At 46.2% G+C, this 20,106-nt stretch overlaps 1 protein-coding gene across 1 annotated transcript in view; it reads left to right on the top strand.

The window, feature by feature from the left end:
• Window positions 1–5,952: 5,952 nt before the first annotated feature.
• NHS (NHS actin remodeling regulator) overlaps window positions 5,953–20,106 on the top strand; it is a 261,186-nt gene continuing 247,032 nt past the window's right edge. Inside the window, exon 1 of the mRNA XM_051643012.1 lies at window positions 5,953–6,346. Coding sequence (XP_051498972.1) covers window positions 5,953–6,346 — 394 coding nt within the window. The remainder of the gene's footprint in view (window positions 6,347–20,106) is intronic.

Genomic DNA, 20,106 nt, shown 5'->3' with positions numbered 1-20,106 from the left:
AGTACCCACCTGCTTTTTCCTAACACATGGCAGCACAACCTACATGGTGGAGCACATCTTCTCTGAAGTCCAGCTCAGAGCTGGAGGCCACTCCAGTGGTGCAGTTACTCTGCTTTGCTGTGTTCTGGTACAGAGTCTAGGCATCACCAATGTCCTCTACAGAACCCTCTTCTGATATGACACACTGAGAATCTGTATTCTTCAGGGTAACAGTGTGGATATGTATACGCATCATATTAAAGCAGTTGGAACCGTTTAGTGTTCAGGGGGACTCTGAAGTCTGCAGCAATTCCAATTTCCCATTTTGATTTGGTCTTGGATTTATTCCACATTCTTAACCAATATTTATTGCATGTTCTTAACTATTCTTTCTCCCTTCCAACCTGGCGTTCCATGTTTCTATGATGATTATTTTTAAAAGCTCAAAAGATAACGATTGAACAGTTTTCTTTTTCATTTCCTTGACGTTTCCCAGTGCTAGCAGTCAATGGGCTATATGAATGTGAAACTCATATCTATATAAAAGGAAATTACAGCATTCGATTTTCAGGGACATGTTTCAATGAGGGTTTTTTCTGACTAGCAATGCCAAGTAGTAGTGATGGGAAACATTTAGTAGGTGCGCACTTAACATGAACTTTCTACATAGATAAGGAAGTTTCCTTATTAAACCAGACATTTCTTTCTAACAAAATTCAATTAGCATGTCAGCCTTGACTTCAGGCACTTTTTAAAGGAAGTGGCAATTTAATAATCAGTCTTCAGTTTGAAATGTCATTCCTACCTTGATTGCAAGTAAACTCTATAACAACTATAATTAAGAGAGTTTGGAGAAAGGGCATTAGCTTGCAGTTTTTAAACTCTGTTTTGCCTGCACTGTGTGATTTCCAGTACCATATAGAGTCTAATTATTCCTTTTGCTACAGGTACACCTACTCCTGCAGGCCCTGCATTTTTCCCACTTAAACCAGTGACTAAAAGAGTGGAGTCAGAGTCTAAGAGTGAAAAGGTTTATGGTAATACAAACACTAACACATATCAGAAAGAGCAGTAGCAGGCTGGATCATTGTAAGCTGGTGACAGCACATGAATGCCTGGGGAAATCCAGCTGAACAGGAGAAAGAAGTTAAAGCAGAGAAACACTCACCACTGATGCTCGTACATGTCCTCATCAGGAAGTGTGAGAGAAACAGCTCTACCGAGAATTGTAAAAATATTCTTCTCAAAGAGCAGTGACGAAAAAGGGTGCCCAGGCCTGGAGGACATGAGAAAATTCAGACTAGACAGTGTTAGTGGTGAAAGCAAAGGGGCAGGAATGTTGTGTTTGTGAGTATAGTGAGAGACTGTGGGGGCAAGGATGAACAAGGCATATTCATACCTCTATGTATCCATACCTATTCATGTGGCTGCTCCTAGAAGAGACTGAAGATCTCTTGCGTGCTTTGTCAGCACTTGTGTATCTGTTTGTGCCAAAATAGTCATATGGAAGCAGGAACTAGAAGCAGGGAAATGTGTGCCTCAGTATGTTAGCAGTGTGCTTTCAGGGGTCAGATTGGATTGAAGGATGACATCACTTTCATATCCAAGCAGAAGAGTGTTTCGGGGAACATAGGACATACTTTCAAAAGTCGAATTACCAGCCTTTTGCCTGACTAAGCCATTCCAACCCAGGGAGCTTCTTCAGCAAATATATTTCCCAGCTAATTCCTAATGTCCTACATTTTGGAGATGATCTTAACATGTTATTGCTGAAAAAAACTGGCTGGTCCAAAAGTCTGAAATGAGCAGGTCCAGACTCACAGTGAATTTCCCTATCTCTGCTGGTTTCCTGCCTTGTGGGCTTTTACCTTTAATGTGACTTTGGTGTGATGAATTAATGTCAACTGTCAGGCCTAAGTGCAGAACAGCAGATGAACCTTGAAGTGAGTTTCCAAACAAGAATACTTTTTGCTAGTATAAGTGGGTACAGGTTTGGTAATGTTCTGTCTGTGACATCCTTGCTGAGAATAAATAAGTGATATACTTCGAGGGGCTAGCATCAGTGATGACAGATGCCATGTTATGGTCAAAAGGCCACAAGTTCATTAATATAATGCCTAAAGGCATCTTCCTGACAGCTGTGGAAAGAGGAGGAAATGACAATAGACTATAGCACTTATCAGCCTCTCCTCCCTTTCTGGCACTGCAGAACAAGACATACTGCAGCAGGCCAGAGCAGCCCTGCCAAACCAGGTGAGATTGCCTAATCCCACCTCCCTGCTTCCTGCAGCTCACTGCAGCAGAGAACTAGATTTCTTCTCATCTGCTGATGGTCCTGCTCTTCATCTCCATCAGCACGTGTATCCCCTAGCTGGTGTTGCTGTAAAATTGCACCTCACCAAGGACACCAGCAGCAAATGCTGCCAGGGCGTGAGGACAGCTGTGGTATGGGGGTGGGAAGCTCCACAGCAGCTACTGTGGGTTGTGACCGGGGACCTGCCTACCATCAGGAGCACGAAAAAGAGGTCAACTTGGACCTTTCTTTTACTGTTTTTGCCTACTCTTCCACCCTTTTATTGTATGTGTCTGAGAAGCAAACCATCGTGCAGCCCTTCACTTGCATGGGTGAAAGTCAATGCCACCCCAACTTAAGTTCACCTCAGTTGACACAGGGAATACAGCTCACACACAAGCAAGAAAGCAGTACAGTCCAACAGGAAGCTTTTCCTGTCATAAAAGAACACATATATAACTGCTTCACATACTTATCGCTGGTCATGACTGATATTCTTTCTGACACGTCTCAATCTCTCAGGTCTCTAAGTGCTTCTTGAAATCTAGTGATGCGGAAGTCAGCCCAGGCTGACGTGTTCACAAGTGAATACCCAGGGGAATATCTTGAGATTTAACTTCAGCCCCAGGAAACTCTCCTCCCTGGGCTGCCCCTGCAGTCAGTGCAGAGGGACAGGCCTCTTTGAGGGGCATTTCAGAGCTGACACCCAATGTTAAGTGTTCAAAATCCTGCAAGAGGTTTTCCTCTCCTTTGGCTACAGAGAGAGCCTCCAGAGACCCATCCTGAGGGGCTGAGGTTAACCTTTAGGACTGCTCCCCACTTACACAACTGCTATTGAGCAGATACACCAAGAGCAATCCCAGGGCAGCTGAAAAGATGCTGAATTTGAATTTGCACCACCTGGTGTTACTGATGGAAAACATATAGCAGGTGTGTGCTGGGGTGAGGCATCACCTGCCCTCTTAGTGCCAGCAATGACAGAAGCTGTATTCTGACCAAAGGAAATGAAGATGTCATTATGTGCCTGGTGGAAAGTGCTGTTGCTCTACAGCCAAGATGTGTATGGAGCCTGTTTTATTTGCAATGAATACCTAAGAAAAAGAGCAACATCTACTCTCATCAAAGGAAGGATGGAAATGCAACAAGACCTCCAAAATGAAGATATGACCCTATCATAGAGATGCTCAGACTTGGCAGGACCTGTCTCCTTTAGACAAGTGCCTTTGTGTGTGGGTTTGGCACTGGATGCTCCCACACTGCTGCATACTAAAGTTGCACAGTTGGCATGGGACTAATAGTGTTCCTAAGGTGAGCTGTAGCTTTCCAAGCATAGGACAAAGAGGGAGACCTTGGAGCCAACAGTAACGTGGAGTAATAATAACAGACTGGGAAAAGTAAAAGCAGAGTGAGCTCTGGTTTCCAGTAGCTTTCCTGAGGGTGAGTAGGGACATGCTGCAGGAACCAAGGTGTTTTTCAGGGAAGGAGGAGAGCTGCACAGCTCCTGTCCTACCCAAGTGGGTCAGACATTACATACAACTGGGAGGCCATGGTAAACTGCAATCTGAAATCCTGCCTCTTGCAGCTTGTACCTGTTAAGAATGGCCCAATCCAGTAGCTCGCGGAGTGGGTGCCTGAGAGAGAGGCAGAGCGAGTGCCTAAGCTGCTTTCCTCACAGGTAGCTCCTGCCCCTGCTTGGCGAGTCCTGCAAGGCTGCTTCCAACAGGTTTGACTCCTGTGGTCCTTTTCTTCTGATCCCACATATGTTTGGATGGCTGCTGCTTTTTCTGTAGCATTAAAACGTAACCATTCTCCCTCCCCTTTATGAATCTCAAGTGAAATATTAAAATGCCTTTCAGTGACTTATTAATAACATGCCATGAGCTCCCACAGGTGGGAAGAGCAGTACAGTCTGTGCTTCAGTACAATGGCTGCAGAAGACACTGGGTCATTTTTACTCTGTACTCTAGAGTGATTTTTAGCAGCAGCTTCACTGATGCCCAAGAGATATTGTTAGTATTGCTTGAGCACTGCACCTGGTCTGTGATGGCTCTCACATCCCTGCCCGCTCACAGTGGGTGGCACCCAAACTTCAGGCCCCCCAGCAGGCATGAGATGTGGCACTGAGATGGGGGAAGGCAGGGGCAGGCTCTGCAGCCTCTTCCCTTACGGAGCACGGGGCTGGAGCTGCTCTTTTCAAGCCAAGTTAGAATATTGAGCTAAAAGCCGATAACTCTGCGTGGTTGTGTGTTCCCCCTCCCAGAGACACAGTGTGAAGGTACGTGAGCTGTCTGTGCCACAAGCCAGCAGTTGGGCCAGTGAAGTTTATCAGCTCAGACTCTAAGCTCTGTGAATGGAACTATAACCACCCTCCGGACCTAAGCTTGTCCTAGGAGCAGCTCACTGCTCCCACACAAGCCTGGGGTGCAGGTACCATGGGGCTGGTGCAGCTATCTGCAACTCAGACTATTTGACCAGCAGGAACTGAAAGCTGCCTGTGTGTGGCCATGTAATGACAGACTGGATGGCAACACACGTTTGCAGGGATGACAAGTTAAGGTCAAGTGGGCAAACTCAGGCTAACATTTCCTAGCTGTGGGATGCCTGCATTTGCAGCTGCTTGGCTCTCCTTTTACGGCAGCTCTTTCTGTGGTATCTGCTCCGTGTATTTACCACTAATAATTTGCAGTTTACATACAGATTTCATGCCTGCTCATTAGGGACGTTGAACTTCCAGGAATGTATGTAAGCAAACTCAGCTATCTTGCGTCAGAAACAGTGTTCCTTATCTGACTGGAATCATGTTTTCCCTACACCTCCTAAGAAGCCAGCTGCTCAAGTGCATCCACCTGACTCCGGAGGGTGCCGGATCCTCCACCGCGCCCCGAGACGTGACACCCGTGGGCAGGCACCAGCCTCCCACAGCGGTCAGACCTTGCTGGCATAGGTTCCCTTTTGCTCTCCTCGGTGTCTTTTCCTTCTTCTTCCTCGCACCTGGGCAGTGCTCCCACTAGAGGGAAGATGGTCTAGAGCGCTCAGAAGAAGAGTCGCTCTGGCCGGGCCGCGGGCTGCCATGGGCCCCGCTGCCTCTCCGCAGCCCGGCTCGGCATGGCACGGCCCGGCACTGCTCATCCCGGCACGGCCCGGCTCGCATGGCACGGCCCGGCTCGGCATGGCACGGCCCGGCACTGCTCATCCCGGCTCGGCATGGCACGGCCCGGCCCGCTCTGCAGCGCCTCCCCGCGGTGTTTGTCCGCTCGGCACTCCCCGGCCCCGGCCCCTGCCCCCGCCCCGCCGCGCTCCCTCCCGGGCGGCTGGCTCGGCAGCTCGCTCCTCCTGGCGGCCGCGGGATTCCTCTCTCCGTGTTTTCGGGCCGCCCCTTCACACCCGGCGCTGGATCGGGACGGCGTGCGGCAGAGCAGCGAGCGAGCGAGCGAGGCGGCGCGGATGCGCTCCGGCTCCCCGCGGCGGCAGCGGCGGCAGCTCCGCAGCCCGGGAGCCCCGCGCAGGGAGGGAGCCAAGCGATGAGCCGCCCGCCGGCGGCTGCCTGCGAGTGACGGCGGCGGGGCAAGGAGCGGCGGCGGCGGCGAGGAGAGGAGGAGGAGGAGGAGGAGGAGGAGGAGGGCAGCGATCCCCGCCAGTGCCCGCGGGAGCCCGGGAGAGCTCCGGCCGAGGGCTCGGCCATGCCCTTCGCCAAGCGGACCGTGGAGCCTCAGCGGCTGTGCCGGCGGCAGCCCGCCGCCTCCGTGCTGGAGGAGAGCTGGGGTGCGGAGCCGCCGCCGCGGGACCCGCCGCCGGAGGAGCCGGGGACGGCGGGCGAGGGCGCGGAGGCTGCTGGAGGCGGGGAGAGGGAGGCGGCGGCGGTGCTGATGGTGCTGGACCTCTGCTCGGTCAGCAACGTGGCCCTGTCGCGGATCCTCCGGCAGCTCTCCGACGTGGCCCGGCACGCCTGCACCCTCTTCCAGGAGGTCGAGGCTGACATCCAGGGCACCCACCGCCGCGTCCGGGCGCTGCACGGCCGCATCGCCGGCCTCCAGGGCGCCGTGCGCGGCCTCGACCCCAAGCAGGAGGCAGTGCGTAAGTACCGCGGGATGGAGCGCACCGCAGCCCGGGGCGCCCGCCGGGCGAAGCCAGCCCTCCGCTAACCCGCTGTGCAAAGTTTGGGGCCGGAGCCGGGTGGGAAGGGAGCCCCGGGCGACAGGGTGGGAAGAGGCGGTGCAGGTCGGGTGCGGGTCGAGGCGGGTCGGTGGGCACCGCTGGGCGCCGCGGAGATGCCGGCGAGAGGGATGATGTCAGTGGTTTGTGCCTTACGTAAGGAGCTGCCTGGCGGGGCTCTTGGGGCGCATCTTCTGCAGCCAAGGGTTTGGCCGGGGAAGGGGGCCACGGTCTGGCTGCCGGATCGCGAGGGGTGGCAGGGATGGGGATGATCCCCCGTCCCGGGGCATCTTTGGGTTTTCTCCCTTTGCTCGCTGCCTCCCTTTCTGGATAAATTTGTCTTCCCGCTAGAACTGTCTCTGACTTCCCGATCGAAATTTTAAGCTTTTGAGTAGAAATAAAAAAGCTGCTTCGTCGTTAGCCAACTTTTACGGCCATAAGATAAGGAACATTGGCTAATCACTACTTTCTGCTTAAAGAGGGGACCTGAAGAGCTGGGTGGGGAGTGGGAGGAGGCGGGGGGGGGGCGGAAAGCAGAAGATCAAGGAAATACGCGATTTGTGTTAGGAGCACTAAGTGCTTGAATCCTGCTGCTTCTTCCACCCAAACTATAAAAGCGGTGACAGGCTCCGTAGTCCCAACAGCTGCTGCTTTCTGCTGAATATGGCTCGCGTTCACAGCTGTGTAATGATTTTGTACTCTCACCGGCACATACACTTCCCAAGCGCTTGTGAATATGTATTTTTTTGATAAGTAGGGCTGTGGATCACAAGTCTGGAATAGCAGAGTTTGGTGTCTGTCTTCTCGTAATATCTGGTGTAGGAAAAGCAATAGCTTCACACGGGAATTTGACTTAGTTTTTGCCTTCTGCTGTTCCCCTCTAAATCCCAGGTGCCTCCAATGAGTGCAGTTAAGTGAATTCACCCTGGGGTAAATGAAAGCATGCCCACTTCTGAGTGCTGTTTGAAAAACTGTGCTTTAGGTTTTCTCCTCTTTGGAACAGTGTGGATGTAGAAGTAACTCTTCTACTATCAGTGAAGCTGTACTGATTAACAGAATCAAACCTTAAGTATTTAGCAGTATGTAAACGAGATCCTCGGCAGCTGTAGAGTGACTTTGCTGGCGATACATTTATATAAATCAACTGTAGATCAGACCGAGGAAGGCTTTCTGTGGTTTCAGGACGAGTGTGTAATCAGAGCGGAGTGCTGGGCTGTGATTGGGAAATGCGGTGAGAAGGAGGCTTGGCCGGTGCGGTGAGGGAACTGTCTGAGGAAATGAAACTCCTTGTATCCCATTCCCATCTGTACGTCTTTTGAGCTGAGTAACTGTGGGTATGTACGAATGTAAGTGAGAGCAGAGCTTAGCCTTTCTGATCTATGTGGCTTTTTTTCTTTCTGGATTGTGCAAGCGCAGCTTGTTTTCAAATCACAATGCAGAACGTAGATATTACAGGACAGTTATGTCATGCGCTTAATTAGAGAGTCTGGCTTTACCCCGTGATGATGAATGCAGAATCCGCTTCTTTGGTGTTCTTGTTTCCCTTTAAATCCCTCTCTCTTCAGAAAGGGAGAGATTTTTGGTCGTGATCTTCCCCGTGTCTGCCCGCTGCTCCTCCTCCCCTGGTACACGTTACAGTATACAGTGCAGTGTTGCCGATAGAGCTGCAGATGTCCCTCTGTCTGGCCAACCAGGGGCTCCCCCACAATGCCGGGTTTGCCACTGCCCCTCCTCCAGTAGACGAGCGTCTCGCCTCCAGCTATGCAGCTGCTCGCAGGCACATCGCCCAGCCCTCATCACTTCTCTCCGTGCAGCCCTGTGCTACCTGTGCTTTAAAGGTGAAAGTCTCCACATCGACCCAAGGGGCATGAGCAGTCAACTTCTTTGCATGCTCTGGCTGTTTTTATTCCCCATCCAGTGTTGGACCTGCACAGCTGCGTTTGCATGGTGCTATACCTGGACATCTCAACTGGGGCCTGGAGTTGAGCAGCACCATTCTGCACATTTTCTTACGTCCTGCAAATCCATACACATCCACAGCAACACCTCCTTCTGGCCTCCAGGCTGCTCAGTGTCCCCAAGGGCCAGATAAAATTGGCTGGCAGGAAGCTCCCCATCCTTGCTGTAGTGTATAGTGACAACATGCTTTCTCCTTTCTGGGCTGACACCTCCTTCTTTATCATTACTTTCAGCAAGATTATGCTAATGTTTGTTTTGAGCATGAAGTGCCTACACAGTTCTGTCCTGGCAGAATTTCACTGCACTCAGTTGGTGGTTTGAAACCAACAGCGTGATCCCAGGTCTGCCCAGGACCTTACCAACACCACATTGAGGCATGCTGACTTCTACCACTAGCAGCAAACATGGGGCGATGGGGTAGCCTCTGGGCTGCCATTTGGCTGTTGAGCCCAAATGACACATCTAAGAATAATTCAGCACTGGCTGGAGGTCTGGACTTGCGCCACAAAGAATAAGTTGGTGACAAGCACACAGCCACTGCAGCCATGGCATCACTGTAATGGTTGCATTGAACTTGTCCCATACCAGGAGTCTGGAGGTGCTGGGCTGCTTGGTGCATTGACTGATTCCCTGTACTGTTACATTAGCACCGCAACAGTGCAACACAACCACGCATTTTTTTTTTTAAGTACTCAATTTAAAGCTACTTGGCTATTTGGCCACAGTGAGACATTCTCCATGTTCTAACACCGAGGGCAACAGAGTGATTTGAGAATAATGCTACCAGACATGCCCTACATACTGAGCTGTGACATTGGAAGGCCTTTTTCTCCATGTCTCATAAGCCTGCTGGATTCTGAGATTCCCTTGTGAAGGCACAGTCTGGGTGAAGAAAAGGAAATAATGGACTAATGTTACCTTGGGAGCTGCTGGAGCCAGTGGTTAGAGGGGCTTCCCTAGCCAAATCCCTTGTCCAGGATGCCATTCCTTGGCAATCGCAGAGATGATACTGAGGGGAAGAGCAGCAGGAAAAGAACTCTCTTGAAAAGAGTATATTGTACAAATTTGCATAATAATGCTATATTTTGTATTGAAATTTATGTATTGTTGTATTCAGATAAAACATCTATATTGGGTTCAGGGAATATCAACAGAAAAATTAAATTAATTAAAAAGGCATTTTTCCAGTAATATTTATCACTACTGCTCTCATTTTTATGGGGCTGTAACATTCTCAGCTCAGTTGCTGTTGCAGTGGTGAACATTTTCAAGACTTGGTATGCTTTGCTTTAAGAAAAGAACTTACATTTCTCTGCTGAGTTACTGGTAAAGGTATTTACTGATGTGTTTCTGGTTGGTGTTTGGTTTTTTTTTTGGCCACTCTTCAGAAAGACTGGAAAATCCTGTTAGGTGCAATAAAGGACTGATTCTGGGCAGTTGCAAGCAGGTCATCTTCAAAATCTCAAGGTCTGTAGTCTCTGCCTTCCCAGATGCTGCATGTCCTTTCATCTTTCTGATAAGCCTCTGGGCAGCCAGCATCTTGCAAATATGAATCCTTTCCTACCTTCTCACTGAAAAAGAAACAAGGGTGAGAAATGTTTTCCTGCTCAGCTCCTGAGCTAACTGCTTTGTCCTTCTGCTGCTCCAAGTGCTTTCCTGCTTTTCATCACGATCAGCTTCAGGGTCTGCTTCTAAAAGAGGACCATGTGGGAATAACATGATTGTTGTCAGTCTGGGTGTTGCTTAGAGTTTTCTTATTAACAGCAAGAGAACTGAACAGTGAGGTACTGTCAAGTTTTATTATTAGATACTTGATTATGTTGGAATACAGAAATGCAGAAGAGCTGGATTTGTGTGTAGAGTTGGGACTCAATGCCTTTGTTATTATTTGGAAACCTGATTTCTCAGTCCAGGGGACTACAGATCTGGCAGCCTAAGTGGAATATTGTACTTTTCGGAAACTGATAGTGTGTGAGCCATCTTGCTTTCTGAATAATCAGCAAGGACTGGGCAGCACATTTTGAAAGCCCTAGTTAAGGAGGTTCTCTCTGCACCCTGGCATCCCAGAGAATTCCACACATTCCAGGCTCTTTTTCTGAAAGCATCAATGTGTTACCGGTAGACAATCTTTATAAAAGCTGTATTGTTTCCAGTGGTTGCCTGCTGTATCTTCATTGCTCCGCTTTGCCATTCCCGATTTTCCTACGTGCTTGCAGTTAGTGATACAGCCACTTAGAAGTGTGGGGAGCTCCTGTGTTACTGTGCTCTTCAGAAGCCCCCGGATCTCTGCAGTGAGCTTCCCTATAGGGTTTTCTTCTTTCCTGTAGCGTCAGTACTGAGGTAAAAAAGACAGCTGTGAACTGATTCTTTATAATTTTAGGCTCTGCATTAAATTATTCTGTTTCATTGAAGCCAGTTACTGAGAACAGCCTGGCTAGTTTCACTTTCGCTTTTAGTCACTTTCATTGTGATTTTAAGTGGTTTTGTTTTGATTTTACTTCATTTGGGTTCTGTTTTTGTGTAAGTGTGTGTTGCTTTTTTGTTTTGTTTTTGTTTTTACACACACTAATATAATGCTCTTCTGTTTGGGTTTTCAGCACTGCAGGGAATTGTTTAATCAATTGTAAGATTTTTATGTGCCTTCTGCCAAAATCCTACAATTTCTACAAAACATTTGTTGGACCCAAAGCTCGTTAGATAATGCCTCTTCTCCTTGACTTAATGTACTGAAGTCTCAATTGCTGCTGAAATGGAAACTAGGAACATTAATGCTGTCCTCTCAGGATACAGTTGTATCGCAAGGCCATCCCAGGCTACTTGTTGGTCAGCATCCTTGTGCAGATCTTCAGGCAGGTACTTAGGACCTTAAGAGTAGGTTCCATCTTAAAAGAAAAAAAGCAGCAAGTGCAAGTTTGGTAGGTAAGTGTTGCACTTTATTCCAGCTTTACAAAATCTTGGATAATTTAAAGTGCAGTTTTCATTGTGGGGTTTTGCTGTTGTGCAGAGACACAGCTGTAGACCTCCATGGGTTGCATACATTTAAATAAAAATATCTTGGATACTGTGGGAGACAAATCAGAACAGACTTCTAGCTTCACTTGACTTTGTATTATAGTGTTTTATAGTGTATAAGCATATGTAAGTGTAAAGCTAGCCTGGGGACACGAGGCATGGCACAAGGATGTATTCAGAGCTCCCTTTGTACATTGAAATCATATGAATTGGGAAGTCCTTGTTTGGTGCAAAAAAAAACCCCTCCAATACAAAGCTGAGTTGTACCCGGGATGTAGTAATCCATCACCTTCAGATTTGTGTCCCGCACCTGTCCAAATAGACTGACACGTCCTCTCCACTTTGTCTTTTTGGAAAAGCAGAAAGGCTTTTGGCTTTACTTGCCAGGTGTGATTTTGTGGTGTCATCCCGGTTGAGGTGCACTCATTTGTTTTAGAGAACTTGCCTCTCTGGTGCACTTGACTGTAGTTTGCTCATGAATGCAAATAACCCAAGTTGTGGGTGTGGGAAAGTTGGAGCATTTCCTCAGTGTTTGGCCTCTTCTAAATGCAGAGGGTTGACGGCAAGTTAGCAGAGTCAAAGGGAGCAGGAGGCCAAAGCATCAGCTTTTCCGCTTACCTTTACTGCTGTCAGAACAACAAAGGAACAGAGGAAGAAAAACCTACTCATGTAAGGATTCCATCCCTACCTTACCTGTAACGTTAAACGTTAGCTAGAGCACCATTAGGTAGAGTACTGTCATTTAGGAGACAGATTCCTTATCTTTGTTTGCAGAATAGTGATAAAAGACCTTTTATGTGATAAGAGCATGACCCTTCAGAGACTGGGCTTGAGAGTTTTTTCTCATCCGTTTAGTACATGATTGAAGGTAACAGGACAGAATTTGTCAGGTGGCTTTGGCAGGGATGCAATGCTTTGGAAGTCACCTTCAGACATGTTTGCTTGCACAGAGGAGAAGCTGGCCTCTTTGCAGCTAAAAGCAGAGTGTAAAATCCTTTTTCCCACTGAGGTTAGTGGGACTCTTAGTGAAAAGGCTCTGAGAGCCCATTGCTCAGGTAGACTCACTAGCCTTTATCTGGCATGGCCTGGTAGCAGTTGAATAGCAGACAGCACTGATTTTCCTGTGAAGCCATTCCCTGTTACATAGATGTAAATCTCCAGAAATTTTGCCAAATCTCATTTGCTTGCTTTTCCATCAGTATAGTATAGAAGGCCTTTGCCATTTTATAGTTCCTTGCTTTTCATCCCATAACTAGTACTTAGACTGATGTAACAGGTTTGAACTGTCTGGGGATTTTGTTGCAAGATGAAGAGTCTGCCAGTCAGAAGGCCTGATATCCAAAAATATTCCAAGTTTGATTCCCACCTTACTGCAGCTATATGGCTGTGTAATCTTATAATCATTAGTAGGAGTTCTTTCTGGCTTATGTCCAAGAGCCAAGTGAGGGTCTCCAGTAGATTTATTAGAAATTCTGTTGGAAATGGCTTAGCTTCTTTAAGACCAGTGAGGTCTCCTTTACACAGGATTAAAACTGCAGAGAAAACAGGATCAGGCCTGTAAGAGACTTGTTCTTACTGTGGATCTGATGGTTTAACAGAAATGCCTTCCCACAGCCCCTTTAAAACACCATGCCTCTATTTAAAAGCCTTTGTAATTTAATGTATGTGTTCATATGGAAGCATAAGATGAGTGTTCAGTGAAATCAATGGAGTCATTCCTACTTTTTGTTAGTTCCCCTGCTGATACAGGAGAGATCTGGAGATTAAGAAATAAGCAGACTCTGATAACTAACTGAGATCATAGGAAGGTCATTCACCTGTTGATTCTCATGCATAAAAGATGGTAGTTTCCCTTTATGGAAGATGAAAGGCCTGGAGTAATTCCAAAAAAACTCTTGCATAGTTCTCAAATGTCCATGGACTGAGGAAAGGACTTGCAGGAAGCAAATATAAATATCCAGTGTGACAGTGCCACTCACTGCTGTTCTGAATCTGCAGAATCAGGTTTTGTTGATATTTGTTACATAGGTTTACCTGTTTTTTGGCTTCAGTTCCAAGGACCAGATTATGGCTGGTCTGGCAGACATATGCAAAGGTGGAGAGAAAAGAGAGGGAGCTGGCCCTTACTGCTCTGTGGCATGAACCAGTCCCAACCTCTCCTCCATTTTGGCAAAGGCAAACTTCTTAAGCCTGGCTGTTGAAAGGCAGCACCTGGCTCTTCCTTTCTCCAAACTGGATAGCAACAGAGATGGAGTGCAGAGGAGTGCTGGCTGTTTAAAAAAGCCCTTAATCTGACACATTTCCCTCACACATACCTAGACATGTTCTACCCAAATCAAGCAGAGACCCCCAGGGAACTCTTAAAAGCAGGGTTACGATGCCCAAAGTGGGGGAAAAAACCATACGGCCGGTTGATGTGCATAATACACATACTCATTTTAAAAGCATCATTGCAGGGTTGTGTGGTCTTGTGAGTCAGAGAGCTGGGATTTTCAAAAGCCGCTCTTTCCAATCGCTTGGCATCTCCATGTAATCAGAGGCTGACATCAGACTCTCGATTGGAACTACTTGAGCTGTGAAGAGCAGAAACTCTCTATGTTACCCAGTATGCATGCAGGGGGGGAAGGTTTTTTCACTTGCTTTGATGTATTAGCATCAAGAGAGGGAGTCTTTGCTTCATTCCTAATTGCCTCTCGTCTTTGAATTTATATACCAATATGTAAGTAACTGCAAAGGGAGATAGCAGAATTTATAAAAAGTTCAAAAAGGCAGGGCTTAGAGCATGATTAAAATAAAAGATAGCTGAAAACAGCACGCACTGTATGCTGAAATATCTCCCTAGAATTCTTTCCATTTACATTCTCATTATATCTAACTGCTTCTAATGTACTGCTTAGTTTAACAACTGGCATGTTTTTAGGATAGATTTTATAGTAGATATACACCCACTGTGTTCTTAACTCAAGACTTTAAATTGCAGTATCTGTATTGAACAATCTTTTCTTCTACCTTCTTGGCTGAAGGCGGGAAGAAAGCAATAGTGATTGGAACCTAATTAAGCCTGTGGTTTAATTACACGAGGAGCTGTGTGCTTCAAATGCTGCTGGATTCATTGACTGCTGCGTGGCACTGCCATGTTAAGTCCCAGCAGAGAATGACATTTTTTTTTTTTTTTTAATAGGATCACTGTAATTCTTACAAAGCCACCATGGTTTTCTCCTTCTTTTCAGCTGCCAAGGCAGTTGGACTTTGAACTATAGCCACTCAGACCGAGTCCCTGAGAAAGTTTGAAGGAGCTGTCTTGCTAGTATGTGTGCATGTGATTAAGGAGAGTGAGCATAGGGCGGTGTGTTTGTGCTATAAATATGCATAGCTTGTTCCGGCCTCTGCAGCTTTTCCCCCTGCCTTCTCAAAGTTTTTTTGTTAGCTTGATGATGTTTGAAAAGACCTTTAAGTTGGCCTGGACAGGGAGTGAGTTGGGGGTTAAAGGTGCTAGTCCCTCTCCTTCAAGATGTGTGTATCAGTGGCTGTAGGATTGGGCCATTTTTAGGAGTGAAATATGCAGCATGCATTGAAACATTCCTCTGCATCCACAGGCTTTAGACTGCTTTAAAGGCAAAACTGGACTCTCTGTGCATGCTCAATTTCACCCCCCCCCAAAAGGTATCAGCAAGTGTTGTTCTCTTCAAATGGTCGGTGGCTGCCCGTGGTTTTGGAAATCAGATCTTATTGATGATGAAGCTCGGGGTAGGCAGCAGTAACTCATTGTGATGCTCAGAGGCAATTTTTTTTTTTTAAGATGATATACATGTGTCACTGCATCCAGTATTTAGTGAGATATGGTAAGGGGCAATTTAATTTTAAGTGAAATGAGAGATTAATTATGATTGAACACTTATCACCGAAATCAGAGTGGATCCAAGGAGCGGGTACTACCCAGCTTAGTTTTTATTCCCTGTAAGGTCTGTTTATTTCTTTACAGGAAAGAAAAGGGCCACTTCTTTGCATAGGCATGGTCTTTGGTGAAGCCATTTTTGGTGGAATGTTGTGTGCATGATAGCCGAGTGCTCTATATTAATTCATTTCTCAAAAAGAAAATCATAGATCATTGATTGACCACTGACTTCCATGTGCCCAGCTCTTACCCTGGAAGCTACGTAGCTCTGTGCAATCCAAGTTTTGAATGCGAGCATTTTTTCTTCCTTGTGGTTTTTTTTTTTGGGTGGATGGGTTTCTCATGCTTATTCAAAACCTCTTCTGGCTGCACAGCACAACCTGTGCTTTGGACTGTGCTAAACACAGCTCCTCTGGCTTTCCTGAACCCCAGCAGTTAGCATCATCACAGAGGCTCCTACCTCAGTATGCTGAAGAGATCCTGTGTCCCCTCCCATATCAACTCTGTTCCACTGCAACAAGTATTGCTGAAGCTACCTGAAGCCTTAGTTTCTGCAGCAAATTGCCTGAAGTCTTGTACACAGTTAACATGCCAAAGGTAAATTTTCCCTGTAGGATAGATTATTCTGACAACATCAGTTTTAGCCTTGTTTCTTATTGAAACAAGTGGGAAGGAATAGCACACTCTGTGCGTATATAGCAGAGAGGGTGGTGGGCATGCAGGTCTATCGCACACCAGCCATTCAGAAATTTTGTATGTTACTCAGCTGCAATTTCAACTACATTGCCTCAGTGTAGTAATCATAAAAGAGGCTGCCAGGTAAAAGGAGAGAACAGACTATTCCTGCTGCATTTGAATGAAGGGCTTGTTCTATTAGACACTAGAAAATCCATGGGGAAAAGGATCCTATGTAAATGTTCCAACCCAATAAAAAAAAAGTGCTCCAGTTGGAGCTCACATTTCCTTCAATGTGAGTCAGTCCTTTGCATGACATAAAAGCTGGAGAAAACCAGGCTTCATTAGTTCCGCTGCTTGCAAAACTGCTTGTTCGTATTCATCTTTCCCCTCTAGAATTACTGATTATTTCTTTTCAATTTTAATGGGTTTTTTTTTGAGGGAAAACTTATGCCATGAATGACTTTTCTTTTGGGCCATCCTATCCTTTGCTCGTCTTTTCATGACAGTTTTGCAGTGGATACAGCTATGCTTTTACCTCTGTCTCAATGGCAAAGGCAAACCTCCCTCATTGTGAGAATGAACAGTATTATTTTTTATGACTGTGGTTTATTCTCCATTGATTATCTTTAATGTGATGCTGTCTTGTTCAGTTAATAAACTACCGATAACCTGCTAAGATTTAATTAACCCACTCCCCCAAACATAACCTACTTTTAATAGATGTTGTAAATGCATTCATTGTGCCTGGCATATTAAAATCACTCGTTTAAGTTCCCTTACTTTCAAATGGCACTCTAACTGAAGTATATTTTGTGGCAATCGTCTTGTCATTCCTCAGCTAATAGCCTAAAATAAGTACCACTACTTCATGACTTCAGCAATATTTTTTGGCCTCTGTTACAGCTGCCACAGGGCTGATTAAGCCTTGGTGCCCAGACAGAGACTGGATGAGCTGTGCTCTGGATAAAATCCTCCTAATTGAGACTAGGATCTGAAAATTTACCATCCATCTCTGTCACTGTTAGCTGGTGTGAATTGGTGGCTGGAGCCCACAAGCCAGAGTGGTGAAGCAAGGGTAGTCTGCACTTGGGTGTTTCCAGTTTCATACTTGCTCACTCTTGGGCCAAATGAACTTGCTCAGAGAGCAGGGCTATGGGACTGGGCCACTGCCTGGGGCATGGGGCTACCCACACAGCGAGGAGTCTGCTTGCCAGCCCACACAACAAGGCAGCAGGGCTGTGGTAGGGTCACCATGTTGTACAGATGTGCAGTTGCCAGCCATGTGCCTGTGCACTGCTGTGCTCTGGACCAGGTCTGTTTGAAGGAAGCTAACTGGAGCACTTGGGAGGTGCATAGGATGGCAGCCTTGACCATGGGTTGACCACAGAAGAAGCTGACCACCCACATCTGACAAAGGAGGAGGAGAGAAGCTGAAACAGGCTGGACTTGTGCTCAGAGTTCTCCTTGACACTTGTTTGCCTGTTTAAAATACGACCCATGGTATTTGCCCAGCTTGCACTGTCTATTTTTTTAGGGACCTTGGTCAATACATGCAAAATTTACAGGGAAATTCTAGATCAGATCCAAGGATAAAATTATCTGCCTACAGGTATGGTGTGGAAATGAGAATCTCTGTTTGAGGAGGGCTAGGTCTGTAAATGAGTGAATGGGTTACAGCTACCTTCAGCCGCTATAATGTGGCTATTCATTTATGAAATTGTCCAAGTGGAACTTAACACAAATTATTAATGTAGATTAGAAGTATTCTTCATTTATCTGCTTGTTCCTGAGTGCTGTACTGAAGAACCTAGCAGAATGGCAAATCGTTAAGGGAAATGAGTGGAAGCTGCAAAATATCACAACTCGAAGTGATTACTTATTTCCTTTCTGGAATTCTGTTTCGTGTTTGGCTATAGATCTGACATGATAAGCAGCGTCTTAGACTGTGAGACTAAAAGGCTCTGTGACTCTAAATTAAATGATTGTGCCCAATTTTGTGCAGACGTTTAGAAACAATTGTTGAAATTGGAGAGGGTTGGATAGCAACTTCTTCCTCAAAATTCTGTGTCACTAGAAGAACACATTTTTATATATATGTATACATAGAGACATAGCTAGATAAAGGAAGAAGAACAGTGGAAAGACTGGATGATGTAATATTGGACACTAAGGCTAGAAAAGCTTAATAAAGGGGAGACAAATTTTACAGCCACATCCAACAGCATCTTGTTGTTGAGTTTGTTTCATTTCCATCCCATCTGTCTCACAGTGGGTGATTAGTTTCAACTCAAGAAATTCTGGTGGCATTAACGGAAGCTCTTCTACTGGATGTAATAGGTGATCCTGCCCCAAAAGTGAGGTACATCTTGCTTGGGAATGTGAGAGTTACTCTGTTTGATTGTACTTGAAACAGTAAACCCTTTGCTTTTTAATAAATTACCCCAGCTATGTGTTACAGCAAGGGTTGAAAAATTAAATAAAAATGTAGAAAACCTTAGCTGAATTGATGAAATTATTTTTTCCAAGTGAACAGATGGGTAAGTGAAAGGGAAAGTGATGCAAGTGTACAGTTGTATTTATTGTTGCAGAGAGATGTCTCCTCTGCCTTCGTTTCTTTTGAGACAGTCCAACCTTGGGCTTGTTAAATATGTCTCTACAGAAGTTGGCACATACTGACCTTGTTTGCTGCAGTCTGCTCTTCTCTAGCTTCTTGCTTCTAGTGGCATGAGCCAGATGGACAGAACCCTAGAGCTAAATGCTGGATAGCATAATTAAATGCTCTAGTATTGTAGGCTGGAGCTGACTGAGTCAAACTTTGGCCAATACTTCAATGCTTCTTTGTCCAAGATACATTTGCTGTGTCAAAGTAGTTCTTGTTTTTTTTTTTCAGATCATGTTCAGTGGGTGTGACAATGTTAAATAATTTACCAAGAATATTTTCACCTGCACAATACGGAGTTCTCTAGACTGCTTTTGTGTCCTGATAGCACTACAGGAACATTTTACAACCTTGTAGAACTAGGTGCATTTTTCTTTCAAATCTGTATGGCATTTTTCCTGCTGTGTTTTGGAGATGTGGTGGTCAGTTGTGAGTTGTCATATGAACCCCTGCTCCCTGGAATCCCTGTACCAGTGCAGTCCTGGCTGAACGAGTTGTGGACACTGGACTGTGGCTCTGCAGCTGTGCTTGTAGGTTTGGGGTCTGAAGAACCTGGTTTCATACTGACCAGGAAACTGTCAGAGGTCTTGCCTGCCATCCTCCAGCTTTCTTCCTTCCAGCTTTCATTTGCAATTTATAACAAGTGAATTGTATCTCCCACCTCCACTTCTCTTCTTCCTTGACGTTCCTCTTAGCAGCTTTGAGGATTAGCAGATGATGTTTCTCTTCTGCTTCATCTTTGCAATGAAGCTGCTTTTCAGGGCAGCTTTTTCCCATGTGTAGTGTTGGTGGGCAGCTCCTGCTGCCCTGCCTGACTGCTGTGCAGGTTTCGGTGTGTGGGAGAGGAGTCAGCACTGGGAAGTCGGTAAGGAGGCAGCCTCTTGTCATTCCTGAAAGAGCACTTGCTGAAGCAGGGTTTCTAGAAGCGGTGCTACACAACATGGCTTGTTTAAAATAACTTGGATGATTCTGGCCTGTATGTCCAGCAGGCCTGAATCTAAGGAGCAAGCTCGTCCTGAACAGAATGCACGAAGAGGAGATTATTTTTCTGCTGGTCCCTAGGTGCCCTTCTCTGCTTTGCACTCCATCTCTGCTGAAGAAAGGTTAAAGTTAGGGTGGTCATTTTTCCATAATGTTACTGTGGATGGAGGTGTGCATGCATAGTGGGGAGATGATTAAAAAAAGAAAAAAGAGAGAGAGTGCATGTTATCCTTTGAGAAGCTGTAAGAAGAGCCACCTCATGGAGGTATTCAGACCAGGGTCTCTCTTTTTCACTGCCACGGAAGTTTTTCATTGAGGAGCAGCACTGAATTCCTTCATGTGGGTTATGAACATGATGGTGTGTGTTAAAATGCTACAGGCCAGCTAATGCTGAAACTTGCTTGCAGGCAGCATCGCCTGGCCAAGATGGAGCCTGTGCAATGTTTTCAATACCACTGCAGCCCTTGGAATAAAACTTTCATATAGGTCTTAACTTAA

This window comes from Apus apus, chromosome 1, assembly GCF_020740795.1.
Source record: "Apus apus isolate bApuApu2 chromosome 1, bApuApu2.pri.cur, whole genome shotgun sequence".
In the NCBI taxonomy this organism is placed as follows: Eukaryota; Metazoa; Chordata; class Aves; order Apodiformes; family Apodidae; genus Apus; species Apus apus.
Note: the sequence above shows the minus strand (reverse complement) of the source record. Positions and strands in the feature narration are given on the sequence as shown.